General features: G+C 42.1%; 1 protein-coding gene across 1 annotated transcript in view; it reads left to right on the top strand.

The window, feature by feature from the left end:
• SEMA6A (semaphorin 6A) overlaps positions 1-21,505 on the top strand; it is a 48,404-nt gene that overhangs the window by 6,588 nt on the left and 20,311 nt on the right. Inside the window, exons 5-12 of the mRNA XM_005430352.2 lie at positions 2,424-2,579; positions 3,998-4,174; positions 4,883-5,023; positions 5,111-5,191; positions 7,111-7,169; positions 8,935-8,955; positions 9,088-9,138; positions 15,916-16,080. Coding sequence (XP_005430409.2) covers positions 2,424-2,579; positions 3,998-4,174; positions 4,883-5,023; positions 5,111-5,191; positions 7,111-7,169; positions 8,935-8,955; positions 9,088-9,138; positions 15,916-16,080 — 851 coding nt within the window. The remainder of the gene's footprint in view (positions 1-2,423; positions 2,580-3,997; positions 4,175-4,882; positions 5,024-5,110; positions 5,192-7,110; positions 7,170-8,934; positions 8,956-9,087; positions 9,139-15,915; positions 16,081-21,505) is intronic.

Genomic DNA, 21,505 nt, shown 5'->3' with positions numbered 1-21,505 from the left:
GAAAGAGGAGGGGTGGACACTGACATCTTTCTGTTGTTACCAGTGACAGGACACATGGGAATGGCCTGAAGTTGTGTCAGGGGAGGTTTAGGTTGGACATTAGGAAAAGGTTCTTCACCCAGGGAAGTGGTTTGGCGCTGGAACTTGGGCTCCAGGGAAGTGGTCACAGCACCAGTCTGACATAGCTCAGGAAGTACACTCATGGTGCTCTCATGGCACATGGTGTGATTCTTGGGGTGTCCTGTGTGGGGCCAGGAGCTGGACTGCAGTGGTCTTTCTGGGTTGGCTCCAGCTCACAATATTCTATGAGTTTATGAAGCTCCGTGGTGGACGCTGAGTTTCTGCCTAGTCCATCATGTTTTGGATTTGCCAAGTGTAGTATTACTGTGCTGTCTGTATTCTGAAGTTGTCATTCAAGAGAAGAGCTTGAAGGTGACTGGAAAATTGGTAAATTCTGTGTCTGTTTTCAGTCTGAGCCTTAGTAATGCGGTTTCTAGCAGTGTTGCAGGACTTTTCTTCTTCATTTTGCAGTGTTTCAAACATGTTGCTGACTACAAAGGTCTGCCTTGGGGGTACAAGGCTGCATGATGACTCCAAGGTTATTTGTTTGGACCTTGCTGAGATATATTGGCAGGGAAAGGGAAAAGAAGAAGGGGAAAGTGGGAAAGAATAACAGAAAGTTGCATTACGAGTTTGGGATGTGCCAATAGCAGGCTAACTTTTATGATGGAGATGGGATAATATTGCTCTTTCTAAGCCTGAAGGACATAATCTGAAGTGAATTGTGAACAGTGTTTCATGTAATATTTAGCAATCAATCTGCTCAATAGAAATAATCATTACTTCTAGCTCATGCTGAAGTACATGACAGGCACCTTTGAAACAGGGGCATTTTTTATCTGGGTTTCTCAGTATGATGCCGAAACATTACTGCCCCTATTGATCCTAACATTACTCAGAAAACTACCAGAGCCCTTCCGAGGTGTCACTTCCCTGTTTGGCCAGACAGCAGGTTTGCTGGGATTTATGTTGACTCGACTAAACCAGTTTTGAGATTAAAACAGGATTAATCCAATCATGCTATTAGGATTTAGGAGTAAATAGGCCTCCAGATTAGATACACAGAAACCGTAGACACCACAGTGCCAGAAGGTGCCAGGCTGTTCCCTCGAGTTCTCTGGGAATGTTGTCTCCTGGGTCAATGCCCTTGCAAGGACCTAGGAAACCAATCGTGCCCTTGATTTTTCCTTCTCTCCATCTGTTGCTAGTTCTACATGCAATTACAAGACAGCTAAAGTATTTTGGATATGAGGAGGCAAGAGTACACACTGTCTGCATGTAATGTTCCTTGCTCAGCTCTTGTAGGACCAGACTTGTTGACACAGTTAGTTCCTTCGAGTCCAATGTTCTCTTCCCACACAAGATTTATTTACCTAATAGTTGAATATTTATCTAAATCTGAGCAACACAGATGATAGGATCAGTCCTGTATTTTGTTCAAGTTGACATTACTCTTGATGTCAATGCCTTTACCCACAACAGAGTAGATGAAAATTGGATGATGCAATGTGTTTCAGAGTGAGTGGTCCATGTTTCATCTTCCTATCTCACAGTGGCCCAAAGGTTTGAAGAATCACAGTGCTCTGGAAAATGGGATCAAATGAGCCTTTTATTAAAGAAAATTACCTACACAATATTAACAAACAAAACATTTTGCTGATTCTTTGAGAGATGGCCTGTCCAGGCAAGAAGATTGTCCTACGTCTTAGGAGCAGGTAGATTTTAGAAATAGCATGAGCAGATTTGCATTTAAGTTGTTAAAGAAGGGCAGATAATTTTTCTGCCCTTGAAAGTTCTCAATGAGCTACCATTCTTAAATCATCTCATCCAAACTGAACAAAGGGTAAAAACAATGTTTACATGGATGCTATTCGGTTTGTCTTCAATGGTCTGTTTTCTATCAGATGTGACTAAAAGTAGCTTTTTTTCATACCTAAAAATAACTTTAAAAAAAACAACTTCCTACTGTATTATAGGGACTTCTTTTATTCCAGGAGTGAGCAGTCAATTAGGTGAGTTACATATCAGAAAACACCTGTGCAGTTGGGAAGCATCAAGCCAAACGCACACATGATATGATTACATTCCATATGAATGGATAAATTACAAAACTGTGTGTGTAGTTCTCCTGATGAAAAAACTACTTTGTGTTCATAAGTGACACATTACGTCCTTTTAAGTGGAGGACAGAGCAGGATTTTAGGCTTCCCCTGAGGTGCTGAACAAGTCCACCACGCTTATCGATCTTCTGCCAAGTTAAACTCCTATAAAGCAGATCATATTGCAGTTAGAGCTTCATCACAAAAGGAAGCTTGCCCTCTGTCAAATTAGTTTTTCTGGCTTTACTGTCTTGTTTTATGTAGGCCTGGTTGCTGTGCTGGCTCTACATCATTAGAAAAATATGTAACATCTAATGAGTTCCCAGATGATACTCTGAACTTCATCAAAACACATCCACTGATGGACGAGGCTGTACCTTCCATTGTCAACCGACCCTGGTTCCTGAGAACAATGGTCAGGTATGTGCAGCGAGTGAGCTCTATCTGCATTGTAGCTGTCAAGTTATGCCAACAGCCTTGCTTCCAATACCCTCCAACTCTGTACATGCCCTGGTGTCCTGGGCATGAATCCAGCTAGGAATGGTGTCAGAGCTGAGCAGATGCTGCAGAACTCCCTGAGGAGCTTTCAAGATAGGAAAGACCTCAGTCTTTTCCAACTGTGCTGTGCTGACACCGGATGTTGTAGGAACTGCTGTGCGAGGAAGGTTTAATCACCTTTTGGCTTACGGGTCATTGTTTGAGATGGCTCAATAAAAACTTCAGGCAAGGATCAGCAGACAACTCAGGAATATGTACGCAGGATACAAACACGTCTGCCAGGATATATTCACAGGATATGTAGATGTCTGTCAGGTTATGTACTGGTAAGCTTTAATGTTTGCACAAGTGTATAGGGCAGAAGTAATTGCCTAATCTGCATCCTTTCTATGGCAACAAGAAAAAAATAATAACAGATTGAACAAAGACTCCTAAATCAGCAAGTGTTAAATACACTATCCCCTTCCTATCAAAACATATTCCCACTCTCTGCTGTGGTCATTATACTACTTATCTACCCTGCAGAAGTGAACAGAATAATGTGACTAACTTTTGCCATATTTTCTGCTCTTCCCCTGAGCAAAGGTAGAATATTGTGTAGGGCACCTTGCTCTGTGGAAAGGTCTGACTTTGTTTCAGTAATGTATCTTATGTCAGGTTTTTCTGTCAGGTTCTGTGCCTCCAACCAAAGATGAGAGTAGCAAGCTCCACAGGGTGCTTCCCTTTGATAGGCAGTACCATCCAACTGGTACCAAACCACCAGTATACTTGTTTTCAATAAAGTGTGTCACCCCAAGATTTGATTTCACCTCAGTACTGAACTTGCTTGGTGGTGGTCGTGTGATTATTTTTAGTGAGGTAAAATGGTGTTTAGCATCTTACTCTTGCACTGACACAGCTTTTCCTGACAAAACAAGTTGAACCTAGTTCAGCTGCTTTTAATGTGACAGAGCTTGAAATTTTAAAAACAATTCACTGTACTGATTCTCTATCCCTGTCTGAAGAAATCACCAGGCTTTTGGAAGGATAATTCCTAAATGCCCTCAGGCTCTTAGCAGCCCTTCAGCTTTCTGAACTTCTAGACAATTCTGAAATTCTGTACACTTCTGGTGGCTATTGGATGTGTGGGTATGCAAACATGTGAAAATTCCCCAGCATCTGGGGAGCCAAATTGGTACAGTCTGTGTTGATTTATAAAGAGGTAGGAAAAGGGCTTAAATGTGTTTTATGGTTGCTAGAAATCTACCATACACTTATCTGACGTGAAGAAAGTGGTTAAATAAATGACAATTTTGTGATAATCTCTGTGATTTATCTGTGAAAATGCTCTATTGTTTTAGATATCGCCTGACCAAAATTGCTGTTGACTCTGCTGCTGGGCCATATCAGAACTATACCGTGGTTTTCTTGGGGTCAGAGAAGGGAATCATCCTGAAGTTCTTGGCACGGACAGGAAACACTGGTTTCCTAAATGACAGCCTTTTCCTGGAGGAGATCAATGTTTACAACCCTGAAAAGTGTGTATCTGATTCTTTGTACTCATGTATGGGTGACTTTGAACTTCTGATTTCCCAGAGAATAACTTGTCCCGTGGAAACGGAAGTGGTTAGAGAAGCCAAGTTTTTTGGGTAATTTTAAGTTGTTTAGGGAGGGGATGTCTGCTTATCAGTCTCTACATTGCAATAACACTTTTTTATTCAGTCTGTGTAGAAAATAGCCCATCCTATGCAGCAGCTGATGGATAATTAAAAGTGAAGTTCTGGAAAGGAAGATTAATTTTCTAATCCTGTAAAAAACCCTGATTCCTCTCCAAATAACTCAGCAAGCAGCAAGTTACTCTCCAAGGGAAATTTTCCACATTTCAGTCTTCCTCAAATATGCCTAAGGGGACTTTGAAGTGAGCCATAATCATGCAGAAATTTCAGCTACTTTGAGTGCTGGAGAAGAATAAACACAAAAACGAAGGGCCGTCGGAAGCTTTTCTGGTGTGCTGTTGCTCCCAAATTCTTAACTATCCCATGCATTTTTAATACTTGCTTATATGTCTGTCAGTATTTTCAGTGGCTATTGTGTGTCCTTTTCTCCTTGACTTGTTCAATTCTACCTTTCTTACGGATTTTTTGGCATAAGCTTTTTGTGATCTTATTTTTTTCAGCCTGGGGGTCAATTAGGGTTTCCCCCAGCAGAGCCTAGTTGCAACCACATCCCACTTTTATCCAAATCAGGTGCAGCTATGACGGCATGGAGGACAAGCGGATCATGGGCATGCAGCTTGACAAGCCCAGCAGCGCCCTGTACGTCGCCTTCTCCACCTGTGTCATCAAGGTGCCCCTGGGACGCTGCGAGCGTCACAGCAAGTGCAAAAAGTATGTGTTTTGTGGTGGCTGTCAGAGGCCTGGGCAGTGGGCGAGCTGCAGCACTCCTGAATGCCACTTGTGCTCTTCTCTCCCAAGGGCCTGCATAGCATCCAGGGACCCGTACTGCGGATGGGTGAAGGAGAGCGGGGTGTGCATGCAGCTGGTCCTTGGCTCCAAGTGAGTAAGGGCTCTGGCTGGAAGGGCTGTGAAGCTCTGGCGGTGGTGCCAGGCAGTCTTGGGCAAAGCTATTTGAAACATGAGGCTTTTAGAGAGGGAAAAATGTGGGAAGTGTTTGTTTCTATCTTATTTGCATTCACCTCCGAAATGTCTCACAAATTTTTTTGATGTGAACAGTCAGCTGATTGGTAACTGCTGAAAGAGGAGGAAGAAGAAAATGAAAGAGCTGTATTAAGGTCCATGTATTATTGAAAGGAGTGAATTGGATGGATATGTCTGGACCAGCCTACACTGGAGCCATTACAGCTGATTAAAGAGGCAATAGAATCCAAATTAAATTACTGAAGTAATTTGTCCACTGAAAACAAAACCAGTCCTTCTAATTTACTGTGCATTACTAAGAGGAATAACAGAGCACAGTAAGGGCTTAAAACAGATTTAGAGAAGTGCTGGATCTCCCCTTGCTTAACAGTAGAATTTAGTTATTTTATGATAATGAAAGTCTGGGAAGGTTACAGGGAGCAAACCCACTTCAGAGATCACATTTCATGGCCACTTCTGACACACCACATGACGGCCCACTCTGAGCTATCAGCTGTACTCCCTCATGGCAGTAGTGGAAATGTAGCACAGACATCACAGAGCCTGGACAGCCCTACATCTGACAGCATTTAACCCTGCTTCTCTACAGGTCCTCACTATATAATGGACAAGCATACTGTGCTTCTGTCTTGTTCTTAATTTGCTGATTTCCACCATCTGCTGGGGACGCTGCAGCTGTGTGTGTCTGTATATGCTTGACTACAAAAATGTGGGCTGCGTCTGATTTGACTTCTGGTAGGGTAATGTTAAAATGTACCTGTGTCCATATCAGGTTTTCCATCACTCCAAAATGAGCTTGAGGCTTCTTCAACTTCCATGGCAAGTTGTAGGGCACTTCCGTGCCTTGCTTTTTAGAGCAGCTCCCACTTTCCTCAATAGATCCATCGAGACAGAGGCTGTGCAGCTTGCAGTGGTGAAGTCCAAAAGAGATCAAGGCAGCCCGTGTTCTGTCCAGTGCTTAGGAAGGGGGTCCAGATCAGCTGTGAAGGTATCTGGTGAAGTTCTAAGCTGGCCAACAGGAAGCAGAGATGTTAGTCATCCTCCAGGAGTAGATGACAGTAGAGCAGGTGCTTTAAGAACACAGAGCTAGAATGAGTTGTCTGCAAGGGTAATTATGCCTCAAGGGCAGGATCCTAATATAGGCAAGGGCTTGTATTTGGAACTTTTCCAAGGTTCTTGTCATTCACCTTTGACCACACAGGAAGTTGGAAGAACAGCTTCCATAGTTATCCAAAATCACAGAGAGAACTTGGGAGCATAAGCTGAGCACATCAGCTACAAAAGCACGTGAGTGTTTGTCAGTAGAGCCCCTGAGTTAAAAGGAATACCTCTTGTGGGATGGACATTATGCCTTGAGCCTCATCTGGTGCCGTACCTAAGTGACTGCTGAAATTCAGGCTTCTTCCTCAAACACAGTACCTGCCCAATGGGTTGGCTCCTTTCCCTCACCAAAGTGCCAGTGCACCTGATCTACTCAGTGCACAGGTTAAGATAGGGTTACAGGTGCTTCTGATAACATCCTGTATTTAACAGTTTAAAAAATGAAAGTCTTTTCTTCCCTTGGTAACGAGGCATGCTGTGGATTTTTAAAATGTGATAATATAAAGGAAAAGTATCATCAGAAGCCAAGAAATCATTAAGCAATGATGAATAGCTCAAATGTGTATGTTGGGGTTTTTCAGCCTTTGTGTGGAATTTCCAAAGAAATAGCCAGTTTCACAGCAGGGATTTATTTCAATTGAACATGTGATAATTTCTTTCTGGTTATGCCTATGACTGTTGTTATTCATACTGTTTTGTTTCCTTCTATTATTTAGACTGGCATTTGAACAGGACATAGAACGTGGCAATACAGATGGCCTGGGTGACTGCCAAAGTAAGCAAAGCTTTACCTCCATTTACCATGTGTCACAGTATCCTTCTGAATGCCTCAAATCACCATTACCTGTCAGGCATTCTCTTGTAGCAACATAAGCCATGACAGGGACAGCAATGAAGCTAATGGTGCAGGTTCACAAGAAGAACTGTTGTTTAAATGTATTTGAGGAAAATAGCTCAGTTCATGTGATTTATACAAACACTGAACTTCAGAGTGATTGCATAACAAGAAAAGCTCAGCTCTAGAGGACATTGATTACAGTAATGGCATAATGAATTGGGGTCATTGTCTTTATTAGCCCTGGTGGTTGGGTTGTTTATGTAAATGTACAGAAGTGGCTTGGTTTCTTGGTGTAGTCTGTGACTTGGACTACATTCCCATGCAGCACAGACAGAGAAATACATCTTCAGCTTTGGATCCAGATCAAGAAATGACAACTGCTTAGTTTGTGAATTTTAGGGAATTTTACATACAGTCTGGACAACCTCATGGTATTAAAGGTCAGGTACTATTGCACTGCCTAAGAAATTTTAATGGTAAACCTTAAATACTGACAGCGTGAGCTGGATGCTTAAACACAGTCTTTAAACATTTACGGCTTTGTACTGAAATGCTTAAAAGTGCATAGCTTGCACTGCATGCAAGGAAACCTTGCTGATTTCTGAGCCTTCAGGAATACCAACATCTGTGTTCAGGACAGCTCTTGTTCCAAATGTTCTCACTAAGGTTGGTTTGATTCTGAGCTCCAAATATTATTTATAAACCTCATGAAATCAAGACTCATTCTTTTCAGTTTAATTTGCACTGATGCAATAAAACTGATGAAACTGAGGATTCAATGTACAGTGAGAGAGTCATCACTTCTGCAACATAGAGAAAAATAACAGAGGGCTAGACTGTGCCATGGGACATTGTGTGGGCCAGATGTTCTGTAGAAAGCCAGAGCCTTCTCATGCCTTGTGCATCCTTATTCAAGAGGCAGTAATTACTCTCATCACTGTGCTTGGAGGAGTACAAGGATTACAGCCTCTGTCCTAAGATAGGGTAATATATACCTTTACAAAGATTTTTGAAGGAGGTGTACAGATATGCTTCCCCTCTGTTCCCCTGTAAAATGGGTTAGCACCAAAATCAGGCCAGCTCCCAGCTGGTGTATCTTTGCCCTTTTCAGCCAGTTCTGCTCTCCTTGGGCAAATAGGTTAGGCAGGAGTGGAGTGTACCTGATATCAGTTACATATAAAGGGAGGGTAGGAAATTATTCAGGAAGAGCACATTGTGCTCGTGGAGAGAGATCTACTTCTGTGCAGAGAGCAACAAAGCCCATGCCCTGCTTAAATCCCTCTTTAGCCCTGAATGGTGCATTGAACCTTGACACTGCACAGGGGTAGATTTCATTCCCTGCTAACACAGCTGATTTTATTACTTCATGTGATCTTGGGTCACCTGAGTTTTGTCCTCATTGACTCACATTGCTGGCTGCATCCCCTGCAGTGCCTTGCCTTAGACTAGGATTTACAAGGAAAGCAGGGGCGACTCTGGCCCTCTCTCCTTCAGTAGGTGCTGTACAGAGCTGGTCATGAGCACTTTCAAAGCCAGACATTGTTTTCGGGTATGTCTGAATATTAGTTTTGCCTGGGTCCTTAGGGTACAAATCACATGCTTGTAAATATCAGCTGAAACATTAATGCTTATTAGCAGCAAACTACTTAAAAGAAAGAACAAGATACAAATAATGATTTTTCCCCTGTTATTTGTCTTTCAGATTCCTTCGTAGCCCTGAATGGTAAGGAAGTTCTTAGCTTCAATATTTATTGACAGAAAATCTATTTTGGAGGAATCACTTGTTACTAAAGTTAAAAATATTTTCATACTTTTGTTATATTTAATGTTTCTTCCCAATTTATTTTGTTCATAGACATTTCAACTGCTCCACCTGATCAAAAAATGTCTTACTACACAGTGTATGGTCAGTTTATGAGTGTTTTTAAAAATTCTCCCCAAATCCTTGTGTTAGCTAGTAGTATCTGTACTCAAATAGTTGTTACCCCATTTTACTTCTTTTGTCTTGGTTTTGAGGGCCCGATTCACTAATCACAGCTAGGATTAAGTCATACCTCTTGGTTTTCAATCCCTCTTTTCTTGTCTTTCCTCAAAACTGTCTCGATTGAACTAAAGTCAGATAAGGCCTATTTTAATGGTATGCCAGCAGACATGATTAAGAGCATGCTTCATCTGACACTCAAAGAAACACTTGGGTACAGTGATGCATCTTATCTGTTCACCAGGACAAACAAGAGAGTAGTCCCCCCCCAGCCAGTCAGAGATACCTTAGGGAAAGTAGAACTATCCCTGGGTTACAGAAAGATCTCTCTCATAAGGAAAATTAACCTTTTACCCATGTGGTTTGAGACTGGATTATGCCTCAATTCCTGAAGGTTCTTGTCATTTCTAGGGTGAGTCATTTATGTTGTCCATTCAAATTTACATAGCAAATTAAATGACCTGAACTAAAGAGGATCTTTTCTGCAAGCCTAAAGTAGCAGGTTCCCTTGAGGCAGCTGTTAATCTGTGCTCACAGGGCTTTCTACCACTTTGTTCTGCATATTTCGAATTAGATTTTGCTGTTTCTTGGAGTGAAGAATAAATGTTTTCATAAGGAGTCACTGCAGAATAAATAATCACTTTAAATTCAAACCTAGACATATATTGCAATAGCTTTTCTTACAGACATCCTGAACAAAGACAAGTACTCACAAGCTAGGAGCTGCCAGTGAAGTCAATGGCAAAATTCCATGAGAGGTGGGAGCTTCCTTGTGAAGCTCCTTTCAGGCTGTACAAGACTAGCAGTTCATTAGGGCTAGATCAAATTCACCATGAATTTGGCTGAACACAGCAAGAGGTAGGTTAATGTGAAGTTGTGATGAACTTTTAATTGATCCTTTCATCTTGTGCCTGCAGAGTATGTAGGTATGAAACTGAACCAATGACACCTCAGTACAGCAGAATATAAATAACTGGAGGCACAGTAATGCTGTTCAACATTAGTAAAAATAAAATAAAATTCCCCCTACTGTTTATTACCAGGAAATGAAAAATATGCAGGTGAAACTTATTTGAAAGTATGGTAATGAAAACCAGTGAAGGGAATGTGCAAAATCAAAGGCAAGCTGAGACTTTCTGATATATGGAAAACTCACAGTTTCATCTGCATAGACAGTTTTTACTTTCTTTCATTGTGAAATTGCTGTATTTCTAATGCACAGAGCAGTAATTAAAGAAGAGTAATAATAAAATTTGTACTGCTGAATGTGAAGATAAAGAGAGTGGCTTTGGGTATAGTGCTGAAGTGCCAGAAATGTTCTAGATTTCCTGCTTGTATGTTAATTCTATAATCTGCAGAGTTATAGCTGTGGAACTGTGGTTCTGGATCCTGCCAGCTAGAGTATTAGTAGGTACTTTGGTAAAAACTGATATTTTATTCTGACTAAGAAAGCAGAAAAGTGCTTCAAGTGAGCAGCAGAAGGAAAAAAGCTGTAGTCCAAGAGAGTACAGTTAACAAAAGAGAGTACATTTGTCCAGGCATGTCAAGGCCAAAAAGAGACTCCACAAATGAACCCAGCTTTTAAAGTAGGACCTTACAGACAGGTGCACTGGAGAAACGCTGACCCAGCATTAACATGGGATCCCATTCGTGTCCTGCCTTTTACGGTTTGTTTCATTGACCCCTTTCAGGTACATCCTGTTAACATGCTCTCTATGCAAGTCAGCTTGCCTTTTATTGGTTTAGTAAAAATAACTAGTCTGATATTTTTGCAGTTGGGCTTTCTTTTCACCTACCACTAGTGACCTTCTATTGATCTTCCGCTAGGATGAGGTAGTAAACCAGTCTCAGTAAACATGTTCGTGTTTGCCAACCGTAGAGACTGGTCTGAGTAATTTTGCATCTTGAAAAAACCAAAAAATTTATGAATGATCTATTTTGATGTTACTGAGTACAGTTTAATGCAAAGGTAAATGGTATGTCACAATAGATTAAGCCTCAGAACACCAGTGCCAGAATGACAACTGAGTGAATGCTCAGCAGGCTAAATATAACCAAAGTCATCTGAAGCTCCAAAAGAAATCATAAGGCCTGATTCTCTTCACTTATGCCACTATAAATCATCCTCCTTCAACAGACTTACTGCCAATCTGTAGCAGTGTGAATGAAAGGAGAACCAAGCCCTCTATCTTTGCATTCCTGGCACCAGCGTCCTCCTGATTTTGGCACATGGGCTCTCTTCAGTCTGATCAGTCTCACGTGATCAGTTGTAAGCAAGTGCAAAGTCCATGCAGGTGACTCAATTGACACCGAAGGAGAGCATAGCAGACTGAAGGTCTGGATGCAGAAAGTCAGAGAGAAATTATGCGGGAGACACATATTTAAACAAGGAGATTAAGCTAGATCACTCTGCAAAAGTCTAAGCAGCTTCAATTACCTTTGGAAACATCAATTCTTAGTGAATTGGGCCCTTATATTACCCCCTAGCCATAGTCTTTTCTCCCTCTATAGTATTGATTTAACTTTTCCTCTAATTGTCTAATTAGATTGCTTTAGCTGTTAATAGGATAGCGTGCAGATATCTTAACCTCTGAGATTCTAATGACTTGTGCATATTAGACCAACTATCAAATACTGATAGTATTGAATCTCTGTCTTTGTTTTAAACCTGAAAAAAAACCTCTTTGCATTTTACAAGTGCACTTCAGAACAAGCTATAGTTTCAGAAGTGCTGCCTTTCTGAATCATTATCTGTGCTCGTAGGCACTAAGTGCTTTTACTCTGCCTCTGTTACTTGATTACAGCACTCCAAATGAAAAGTTTTTCCAAATAATGGAAACACCTAATCCAGATTTTTTTAGAGTGTGTCTATTTGATTTTTACATGTTTTCTTTAAACAAAGACATTTGAAAAGCGCTATGTGTACAGTTATTCGGATGCTTTGTTTTAAAACAAAGGCAGAATTGGTTTTTCAGATGTTTTTGTATTAACCATTATTAACACAGAAGTACTGGCCACATCTCAGATGTGCTAAAGCCTCATTAAATTTCAACAAATCTTATTTGCAAGTTAGAGTGGTGAAAAATGGTGTAATGGGAAAAAAAGGCCCACTATATGTTGAGAACTATATACTACATTGTAAAGACTTGATAATGGCTGTGCGTGAGGGGGCCAGGACTGGGTTGCCTGCCACTTCAGTCTTTTCTCTGTTTATGAGAGAAACTTAAATAGGTCATACATTTGTGGTTCTACTCTGCTCAGAGGTGAAATTCACCCAGTGGGACTGGCTATTCAGGTGCTTACAGGACACTGTGATACTGCTTACAGGAGCAGTATCACCGCCTAGTAAGTGTTTGCAAATACAGCTCTAACACAACTGGGACGGGCTATTAAGGTTTAATCTGCTTCCTCAAAATCCAGTGGAAGAAAGTTTGTCTCAATTAACTATGTAAGCTTGCTTCTCAGTGTGTACTAGTCTAATACATTAGTAACAGAGAGAATAAATATACTGATTCCTTGTGTTTGTGTGGAACCCCTCTCTACCTAGTGACCATCTGGTACACATTAATAGCTTCACAAAGCCTTAGCTTTCCATTACCAGGAAGTTCTCTGTGTATTGGCAACATATGGTTCAAGAAATTTTTTTTCCCCCCTGAAAAATGTGTCCCTTAAGCATATACTTCTTCTAGATTTCTGTATTATAAAATGGTTTTCTTTAACTACGCTTATAGCTTTTCCCTAGAAATCTTCCTTTAAGCACATTTAAAAGTGCAAGTGTATGGAAAGAGATACAGGTGTAAAAATGCATATCGAATACAGGCATAAAATATGATTGCTACTTGGTAAGATTTTCTTCTCTTTTACCTCCTTATCAAGCAATGACTAATTGCTGTCTTATGGTGAGTGCAGCACTATGTGTAAGCTGACCAAATACTGTACACATTATTGTTGTTGCTGAAAGGGGTATAATCTTGAAGACTGGAACCCCATGACTGTTTGCACTGTGGTTTAATCCTTAGGGAAAAGAAAACATGAAAATTCCATAATTTCTATTTTCTAGTCTGTTTTCTGCCTTGTTATTTGTCTTGTTCCTTGAGGATGAGCACAGGAGTTGACAAGCGTAAAATAGTGTTGGAGTGAATGCTTTCAGGATCTAGCATATTCTTGCTTCAAGAAGGGGCTGTGTTTTCAGTTGCTGGACCTCTACCAGTCCCTTTGGACACAAACAGTCCTGCTGCAGGACTGCTGTGAAGCAGGTGGAACATTTGGATTGGAGTTCAAATGGAGTCCTCTATCTGTGTGCTACCAATGTCCCCAGGCATGACAAGACTTATGGAAACCTTTTAAAAAAGGATCGCATTTGGCTTCTCTTTTCTATTTGGGTGACATTCTGTCTTAACAAAACACAGCATTTAAAACTCTATCTTAACAAAACACAGCATTTAATTTGCTGCTTTAAAGAAAGATGGCTGGGAGAAAACACACTTTCTACCATGAGAGGGTAAAATATAATCCACTGCCCTTGTCAGTATAAAACCTTCAGACTGACATCCACAGCTAAATTGTGTTAACAATTAGTTGTAGTTGAAGGGTGGCTTCATGGTGAGAGCACTGCAAATTTAACCAATTTTCCTTTCTAAGCATACAAGTTAAAGGAGTTCATTGTGACCATGTCCTGTACAAAACACAGTCCAAAGTGCTCCCATATATCATTCGATTCAGTAAATCAAAATGGCTCCTCCAAAACTTATAGAAGAGCACAGACTTTTTTTTACTCTAAAGTCATTAATATTCAACAGGTTTTCTTTAAATCATATCATCTTAATAGAAGTTGCAGCATTTTGCTGACTTCGTCAGTAGTTCAACACCATGAAGCTGGTGAAAGGGCTGGATAAAAAGAATCATGTGGGTGCATCTAAAAGCTTGGGGACATTGGTGGCCAACATTTAGATTTTTGATAGTTGGAGTAGAATTGAGGATCTAGGTTCATCATCTCTCTCTAGACTTCTGAGAGCTGGGGCTGTATGGCTTTAGAAGCCATTTAAAACAGTATTTTTGAGATGCAGCTTTCAAAAGCTTTGTGGTTATCCAGGAGCTGTTTAAAATAAACTACAGAAGCACAGGCTCTACCTGACCGGCTCTGTGCCTTCTATGTGAGGCTTAAATTTCAGCTCCTTGTGTTGATCTGTCTCTGCCCCAGTGAGTCTCAAATTATTTTTCTGAGCAGTGAAGCAAGATCAAGGAAAGGAGCAGAGAGAGGGTCCCTGCTAGGGCAGCCTGTAGCCTGGTGATTGGACTCCTCTCCAAGTGAGATTCATCTGAGGAAGGAAAATTAATTTGCCGGGCTGTTCAAAAGGAGACAGGAGAAAGGAGGGCTGCTGTCAGTCTGTCTAGAGTTATCTGACGAAAAATGTTATATGTCATCCTGTCTGTGAGTAATCCAATTCTGTTAGTTTGAGCATGTGTCAAAAATCCCGTTTTTAATGGGCTCCTTAAGAAAAGTAGGTAAGGGGATATAGTTACTCCACAAATTAAGGAGGCCTAGAACTCCTTGAATCCTGATGAAAATAACTCACTTTTTCACGTGTGCCAAAAGGAAAATTTCAGAATGGTTTTGAGGTCAAAATGTTGCGGTGTGGATGGCTTTTGGTGCCCTCTCCCCAGAGCAGCTGAGCCACCGGAAAGTCCATGTGGGAGCTGTCTTCCAGAGAGAGTAGACTCAAGGACCTCAAGCATTTTAGGTGCTGATGTGCTTTTCAGGTCCAGCTGCAAAGAGTGTACAAACATGCTGTTGTCCCATCCAAACCACATTTCAAATTGTGCTGTGTTTCCAGTGGGGCAAGTTCTGTGAGTGTGCTGTTTGTTGGGGTGTATATGATATGTGAGAAGCAACTCTGTCTTGTTCAGGGCAACAGTAACAATGTCTAGAGCATTTGTAATGAAAAAAGGCATGTGAGACCTCAGCCTCAGCTGCTGCTGGAGTCACGGGTTCTTGGGCAGATCCACGTGGTGAGGCACTGTCTGCACTGTTGCTCTGAGTAGAAATGGTGCTCAGTCTTGTGCTTATTTCAGAGCAATTTTGGGCCACCAGCTCAGACAGGACCAATAGTGATGGTGCAAGAGGGTGCAAGCAGCTGGCCCGGGACGTTTCCCGTCTGGAGAGGAGTGCCACAGCGTGAGCACACTGGTGTAAGGCAGTCCCTCACTCCCCTGGGGACATGAGGTAGAGTGCCTCATGATGTCAGCATTTTGTAGTTCTTCTGGCATTCCCAATCAGTTCCAGCCATTTTGGACTTTGTTCTGTTCTACATTGATTTTTTAATTTGCTTTTTGACTGAGCCAGTATCAGACAGCATGGGCTGACACTTCAGTTTCAGTCAGGCATGTGTGCTGAATCCAGCCAAAGGATGCTTGACTCAGATGAAGTGTGCTTACCCTCTTTCATATGCATTTAACTCTGTCGAGAAGCACAGAACTGCCAGCTCAGTGGCAGCATCTTTTAGCACCTTGATCTGGAAGGTTCAAACCCCCTCTTCCTTCGAAGTCACATTTTGAAGGACTTCTGAAGTATTACTCAGCCTAAGACAAGATGTTCACCTGTCACAGAAGCAAAGCAGTCTGTACATCCCTGAGCGTGGGGAGGTAGCGTGGTAAGTGACTAATGAGACTTGTCTTCCCTACCTGTATTTATAATGTGAACAGGACACTCCAGTTCCCTAGTCCCAAGCACCACCACTTCTGACTCTCGCGCTCGACAGGGTTATGATGCTAGGGGACGCATGCTGGATTGGAAGGATCCGCTTGGTTCATCTGAAAATACAGATCCATATGTGGCAGTTTCATCCCATAATCATCAAGACAAGAAGGGTAAGGCCTTGGAAATGACATCCTGTGGTGAGGAGGGAGGGGGAGGAGGACTAAAGTGTAACTGCTTCCAGCTGGCTCAGAGTAACATGCAATGAAACTCCTGTGCTATAATTAAAAGCTTATCGTAAAGTCTGAAACTAAACAGCCAATCTTAGAGTCAGTCCTAGATAATTCACTGCCTGAGGAAACCACACAAAACAAACAGAAGTGTATGCCTTTATAGAGAGTTTTGTGCATGTGTATGGGAAGGGGGGAAGCAGGGGATTTAGTTGTCTTTAAATTTGATCTGCCCTGTTGTCTGACAAAGCAAGATCTATGGCTTCCTATTGTTCTTAAGGATGCATTTTCATATTGCCTTTTTCTGAATTCCCAAGGCAGCACAACAGTTCTCAGCTAATTTCACATTATTTCCATCTTTCAATAACTGTAGAATCATAGAATCATGAAATGCTTTGATTTGGAAGGGACCATAAAGATCATCTTATTCTAACCCCCCCTGCCATGACCAGAAGGACTTTCCACTTGACCAGGTTGTTCCGAACCCCATTCAACCTGGCCTTAAACAGTTTCAGGAATGGGCCATCAACAACTTCTCTAGGCAACCTGTTGCAATGCTTTACCGCCCACCCTCAGAGTAAAGAATTTCTTCCTCATATCCAATTTAAACCTGCCCCCTTTCAGTTTGAAGCCTTTTGCCTTGTCCTATCACTACATGCCCTTATAAAACGTCCCTCCTTAACTCTTATATATCCCCCTCTAGGTACTGGAAGGCTGCTCTAACATCTTCCCAGGACCTTTTTTTCCTCGCCCTGAGCAACCCCAGCTCTCTCAGCCCTCTGATCACCTTTGTGGCCCATGTCTTTCCTGTGCTGGGGACCCCAGAGCTGGACACAGCACTCCAGGTGGGGTCTCACATGAGCAGAGGGGCAAAATCCTCTTCCTCGCCCTGCTGGCCACACTGCTCTGGATGCAGCCCCATATACATTTGGCTTTCTGGGCTGTGAGTTGCCCTGCTCAGGTGCTTTGCACTTGGCCTTGTTAAACCTCAGGGTCCCCATGGGCCTACTTCTCAATCTTGTCCGAGTCCCTCCGGATGGCATCCTGTCCTTCAGGTGCATCAGTCACACCACACAGCTTGATGACATCTGCAAACTTGTTGAAGGCTCACTCTGTCATTGATGTCACTCACTATGTCATTGATAAAGACGTTGGTCCCAAAATCGACCCCTGAAGGACACCACTTGTCTCTGATCTCCATTCAGACCTCAAGCCACTGACCACTATTCTCTGAATAAGGCTTTCCAGTGAATTCCTTATCCATTAAATTATCCGCCGATCGAGTCCATCTCTCTTCAGTTTAGAGAGAAGGATGTTATGGGGGACCGTGTCAAAGGCCTTACAAAAGTCCAGATAAATGACATATGTAGCTCTTTCCTTGCCCATTGATGGACTCTCTTCACCAGGTTGATCACGCAATACTTGCCCTTGGTGAAGCCATGCTGGCTGTCTTGAGCACCTCCCTGTCCTCCATGTGCCTTAACAGAGTTTCTAGGAAGATATGTTCCGTGATCCAGGCACAGAGATAATGGGACTGACAAGTTGATAGTTCCCAGGGCCCTTCTTTCTACCCTTTTTTAAGATGGGTACAAAATTTTCTTTTTTCCAGTCACCTGACTGCCACACTTTTCTAATATCATAGACAATGGCTTGGTAATTAAATCAGCCAATTCCTGGGACTCTGGGATAGATATCACAATGTTCTATAGACTTAGGTATGTTCAGGTTCTTCAAGTGGTCCCAAGCCTGATTTTCTCTTACAGTGGGAGGGACTCTGGTCCCCCAGGCCGTCTTGTGGACCAAACACTCAAGAGGCATGGGAAGAAAAGTTGCAGGAGAAGACTGAGGGAAAATTGTTGTTGAGTGCCTCAGCCTTCTCCTCATGCCAGCCTTGCTTGCCAGGTGGAGTACATCTTCTTCAACCTTCCTTTTCTGGCTGACATACCTGTAGAAGCCCTTCTTGTTATTCTTGGCATCCCTTGCCTAGTTCAGTTCCAGCTACACCTTCACCTTCCTGGCTCTATCCTTACACAACCAGACTGTGTTCCTATACTCTTTCCATGATACCTGTCCCTTCTTCCACCACATGTGCATTTAATTTTTGCCCTTTAGTTCAGCTAGCAGGTCCCAATACATCCATTCAGTCTTGTCTTTCTCGTCCAGTTTCTTTCATCTGAGTTTCACTAGCTCTTCTCCCTTGGGAGATATCCTTAAAGATCTGTCAGCTCTGTTCTGCTCCCTTGTTCTTGAGGGCAGTTTCCCAGGGGGTCCTACTGACCTTCTTGAAAAGCTGAAGTTTGCTCTTCTAAAATGCTGGGTCCTGGCTTTATTCTTTGCCTGACCCGTATGCCTGAGGACTGTGAACTCCACCAGTGCATGATCACTGCAGCCCAGGCTGCTGCCACTTGTGACATCACCAATCAGTTCACTAAGCGGGTGACCATCAGGTCCAGCATTCCAGTGCAGACAAGGAAAGCCTGCTCTAGTTTAACCATTGAGTAAACTGGGAGTAGTCCTAGTGACTGGTCCTCAGTCCCACTGTCTCCAGTGAGACCTCAGCAAAAAATTCCTTTTAGTGTGCTCATTAGTGTACATTAAATGCTGCATAAATGACTACTCATGGAGAGGTTCTATGTTTTACTTTTCACGTATTAAAAGGTTAGGATTTAGGTGTCATTTCGCAGTGCTCAGACCACTGCTGAAGCAGGGATCTAATAGAAATCCTGTCCTTTGCCCTCCATTCCTCCTTTGCCATACATACAGAGAATTAAGCAAAGAATTGCCAAAATTTGCTGCTTGAACACAGAGAAGAACCTTTTCTCCTATGTAGAGGTGGTGGTGCCCCTCATCATTCTTTCAGCTCCTTTTAATCTGTATCTCAGACTTTAATATGGTTCCTTTTAAGCAGGGGAGTTAGGTTCAAATAGCTCCACTGCCTAGAGAGATCTGAATTCTTGTTATTCTTCTCCAGGGTGTTCTTAGATCTCTTCTTTCAATCTCTGTTGAAGATGTTTTTCTCTGTGTGGACTAATTAAGTACTCAGTGTGTCAGAAGGAAGATGAGTATGAGCAAAACTCACTTGCTGAGTGGTTAGGGCACTCACCAGGGGCAGGAACACACAAGTTCACTTCTTTCTGCTATGAATACTTGATATAAAACACTTAAAATATTAATTGAAATGTGGATTCCAGTCTCTATTGTTCATGCATTTTATATGAAAAACTCATTAGACAAAAGCATCAGCTGTTCCTAGAGAAGCTACTGGCATGCCAGACCTGATGCTTTGCATTGTCTGCCCAAACTAGTAGGTTACTAGTTTCCCCTATTCTTCCCCCTCCATCTGACCCACTGAATCTTGAATTCTTTGCATTTCTTGTGGAAGCTTTCAGTGAGGAGTGATGAGCACATTAACATCACAGAACAGTCTTCAGCAGAGTTACATGAACAGCTGCTGGTGGTCTGGGCCCTGACTGTGACCTCTGTGCCTGTCATTCATTACAGCCCCAGATACACGATGCCTCCCATAGTCCAGGGATATCCAGGGTTTCTCACTGAACTCCCCAGGGCTGACCTCAAAGAGCCTTCACAGTCCCTTACCACAGAGGCAATGGGCATCACCTGGCTGGCCCAGCAGAGACAAAGCCTGAAGCACTTTTCCAGTTGAGGAGGTTGGTCAGATTAGGCAGGAGATAACATGGAAAATATTAATCTAGTAGCCTTGGCTTTTAGGCTTATTGGCAGGAAATTGAAGATGAAGATTTAAACTCCCACAGGCAGAAGATGTAAACTTGTCCCCCACCTCCCAGCTAATTAGCTCTTCCTACAGAAAAAAAAAAAAAAAGAAAAACTGCCCGTTTGAGCAATATCTTTGAAGAGCTTCATCCTGCAGATTCTGGGACATTCTGGGAGAACAACTGCAAATCTATACCAGAAAAGTGAATTTCTAGAACCTGATCAGTCTTCCCTGTGTGTTAAGCGCAGAGCCTCTTTGCACCCTGCAGACCTGGGGACTGCTGAGCCTTGGCAGAGGGATAATTTCAGGTGGCTGCAATACTCAAACTCAAAACCTTAACTTCAGATGCAAGGGAGTGACAGTACTGAAGATGAAACCTCTCACTCTAATTCCAGTTTAAGCTCAGTTTGAGATATCTTCTTTTTTTAATTCCTTGTCCCTTGCTCTTCAATTGTAGAAATTATCACTTACGTAGTGGAGGGAAGGCAGATAAACCTGCATGCCTTCCTTAAGATGGCATGTGATTTACCTAGAACTCCGCTTTCCTCCCAGCAATATCAATGATCATAATGCTGACAGCCAAAAAATGGGGATCTTTTCTTTCTTTGTTCAATCTGTTGGTAACATCTGTTATACAAAATACCTCGGGCAAAAGGACATTTCTTAGAAAATCCAGTTTCCATTTCTGAAAATAAGCGATATCATTCTCTTGTCCACCCTGAACGAGGAAGGAAGGAAGGAAGGAAGGAAGGAAGGAAGGAAGGAAGGAAGGAAGGAAGGAAGGAAGGAAGGAAGGAAGGAAGGAAGGAAGGAAGGAAGGAAGGAAGGAAAAGGAAGGAAGGAAAAGGAAGGAAAAGGAAGGAAAAGGAAGGAAAAGGAAGGAAAAGGAAGGATGGATGAATCCTTGAATACAACTCCTCTGCTGCTGCCAGACAAGGTAGCATTTTAATAACACTGTTTGTTGTGTGTGGGTCCCTGCTTCACAAGTCTTCTGAAAAGCAATGCTTGATAGGTGGAAAACTAGCTCTTAAAAGCATCTTGTATGCCACTAGCAGCTTTCAGAAGAGCATGCAGTGAAAATATTAATAAATGTATAGCTGTTGAATTCTGATAATTTTCGCTTCAATTCACTGACTGATGAAGTCGTTTACATTCAATATTTCCCTCCCCAGGGAGTGATGGTTACCAAAGAGCCTTATAAGTACTTGACAGGGTCATTTAAATATGATGCATTCTTTGATGCCTAACTATGACTTTTGGCAAGGCTGGAAGCAGTCTACACTCCTCAGACCAATGGCGGCAGAGGTGCCCGCATGGTTTTCCACCATGACCATCCACCTGTGTGCTGTTACTCCTTGCCTTGCCTAGCCACAGCCAGTTGGCTCCAAAATTCTATTGAGTTGTTGTTTCAAAAGGGCAAAGGAAAGAGTTCTCACACAAAATTAAATCAGTAAATGTTACACTTACAATCCTTTTATCAAGATTTTATTTCCACTTTTGCTATGATTTCTTTTGCTTTCACACATTCACAAAGAAAATTTTATTTTTTTTAATAATTTTTCCTTGTTTTGCAAGGTGCTTTGTGTTTTTCTTCATTGGTTGTGTCTATTCCTTTGAGCAGTGTTTTCTTTCTTT

Source organism: Geospiza fortis, unplaced genomic scaffold (genome assembly GCF_000277835.1).
Source record: "Geospiza fortis unplaced genomic scaffold, GeoFor_1.0 scaffold962, whole genome shotgun sequence".
Lineage (NCBI taxonomy): Eukaryota > Metazoa > Chordata > Aves > Passeriformes > Thraupidae > Geospiza > Geospiza fortis.
This window is presented reverse-complemented; position numbering and strand designations above follow the sequence as displayed.